The following is a 1,234-nucleotide window of genomic DNA, read 5'->3' as shown; positions in this document are numbered from 1 at the left end:
GAGTGCGTTCTTGCTCTATTAGTTCCCGTGAGAGCTCGTTGTTTATAGGACCCTGGCACCTTCTCTCTCTCTGTCTTGCATCCTCTCGCCATGTGATCTGCTTGTACCCTCCGGCTGCCTGCCACTTTCTGCCATGAGTAGAAGTAGTCTGAGGTCTGTGCCAGGTGCAGCTGTCCCAAAATCATAAACCAAATACACCTCTGTTCTTTATAAGTTACCCAGTCTCAGGTATTTCTGTTATAGCAACACAAAATTGGTTAATACAACAAATATCCTGAAGGTAACTTTATACAATATTTTTAACAGTTTTGTGCATAAAACAAAGACTGTGTACATTGAACCACCAGAAAGCAAAGGCATCACTGTCTCAGTCACCCACGTGGATAATCTGTGGTAGCTGGTGGAAAAGATATGGCAGCTGAAAGGTCTTTTTTCCCTTGGGGACACTGAACAAACTGTGTGCTGTGCACCTATGGTTTGACTGCCACCTGTCACATGAGGTCAGGTGTGGAATTTCCCACGGTGGCCATGTCGGCGCTCAAAAAGTTTTGGATTTTAGAGCATTCTGGATTTCGGATTTTTGGATTAGGGATGCTCAACCTATATTATTTTCATTCGAGTAAGTGTTCATTCCAACTGATTTAAAAAAAAAAACACTAAGACATTAGCAAAACAGGCAAGAGACATACAGAGGCGATCCCTAACACAGGATCACACAGTGGGAGCCCTTTCATGGCTCCTATGACAGACGGAAAAACGTCCGCCATCCAAAAGGCCCCAGATGCACAGCCTCCTCGCCCCTGCCTGCTTGCTTTCTTACACCTCCCTCTCACGGCATGATGTTCTATTTCTATTTGTCTCTTGTTTACTGTCTTTCTCTCCCAAAAGAGTGTGAAGCCAGGGACTTGCTTTGCTGTTTTGAACTCTCAGCACCTACAACAGTGTCCAGCCCACAGGAGGGCTCAACAGAAATATCTGCCCCGGGGCTCTCTCTGCTTCCATTATCTTGCAACGTGAGACCCCGGGGTCACTGTCAGCACCCCCAGATGTGTTCCTTGGACATCAGACTTCCCGGCCTCAGAAACTGTAAGCGATAAAATTTCACTTTCTTACAAATTAAAAAAAAAAAAAAAAGAAGAGAGATACGCCTTGAGGCCAGCTACCTTTCAATGTCCTGCTGGAATCTGGCCAACTGCGCCTTGAGCTTTGCCTCCTGTCCCTGCAGCGTTTGAAC

At 45.9% G+C, this 1,234-nt stretch overlaps 1 protein-coding gene across 1 annotated transcript in view; it reads right to left on the bottom strand.

Annotated features, from left to right (window-relative positions):
• CCDC57 (coiled-coil domain containing 57) overlaps positions 1–1,234 on the bottom strand; it is a 119,117-nt gene that overhangs the window by 98,306 nt on the left and 19,577 nt on the right. The window contains exon 8 of the mRNA XM_008576304.1: positions 1,164–1,210. Within this exon, the coding sequence (XP_008574526.1) occupies positions 1,164–1,210 (47 nt within the window). The remainder of the gene's footprint in view (positions 1–1,163; positions 1,211–1,234) is intronic.

Source organism: Galeopterus variegatus, unplaced genomic scaffold (assembly GCF_000696425.1).
Source record: "Galeopterus variegatus unplaced genomic scaffold, G_variegatus-3.0.2 Scaffold1322, whole genome shotgun sequence".
Taxonomy (NCBI): Eukaryota; Metazoa; Chordata; class Mammalia; order Dermoptera; family Cynocephalidae; genus Galeopterus; species Galeopterus variegatus.
The sequence above is the reverse complement of the archived record's forward strand: the minus strand, read 5'-3'. Positions and strand labels throughout refer to the sequence as shown.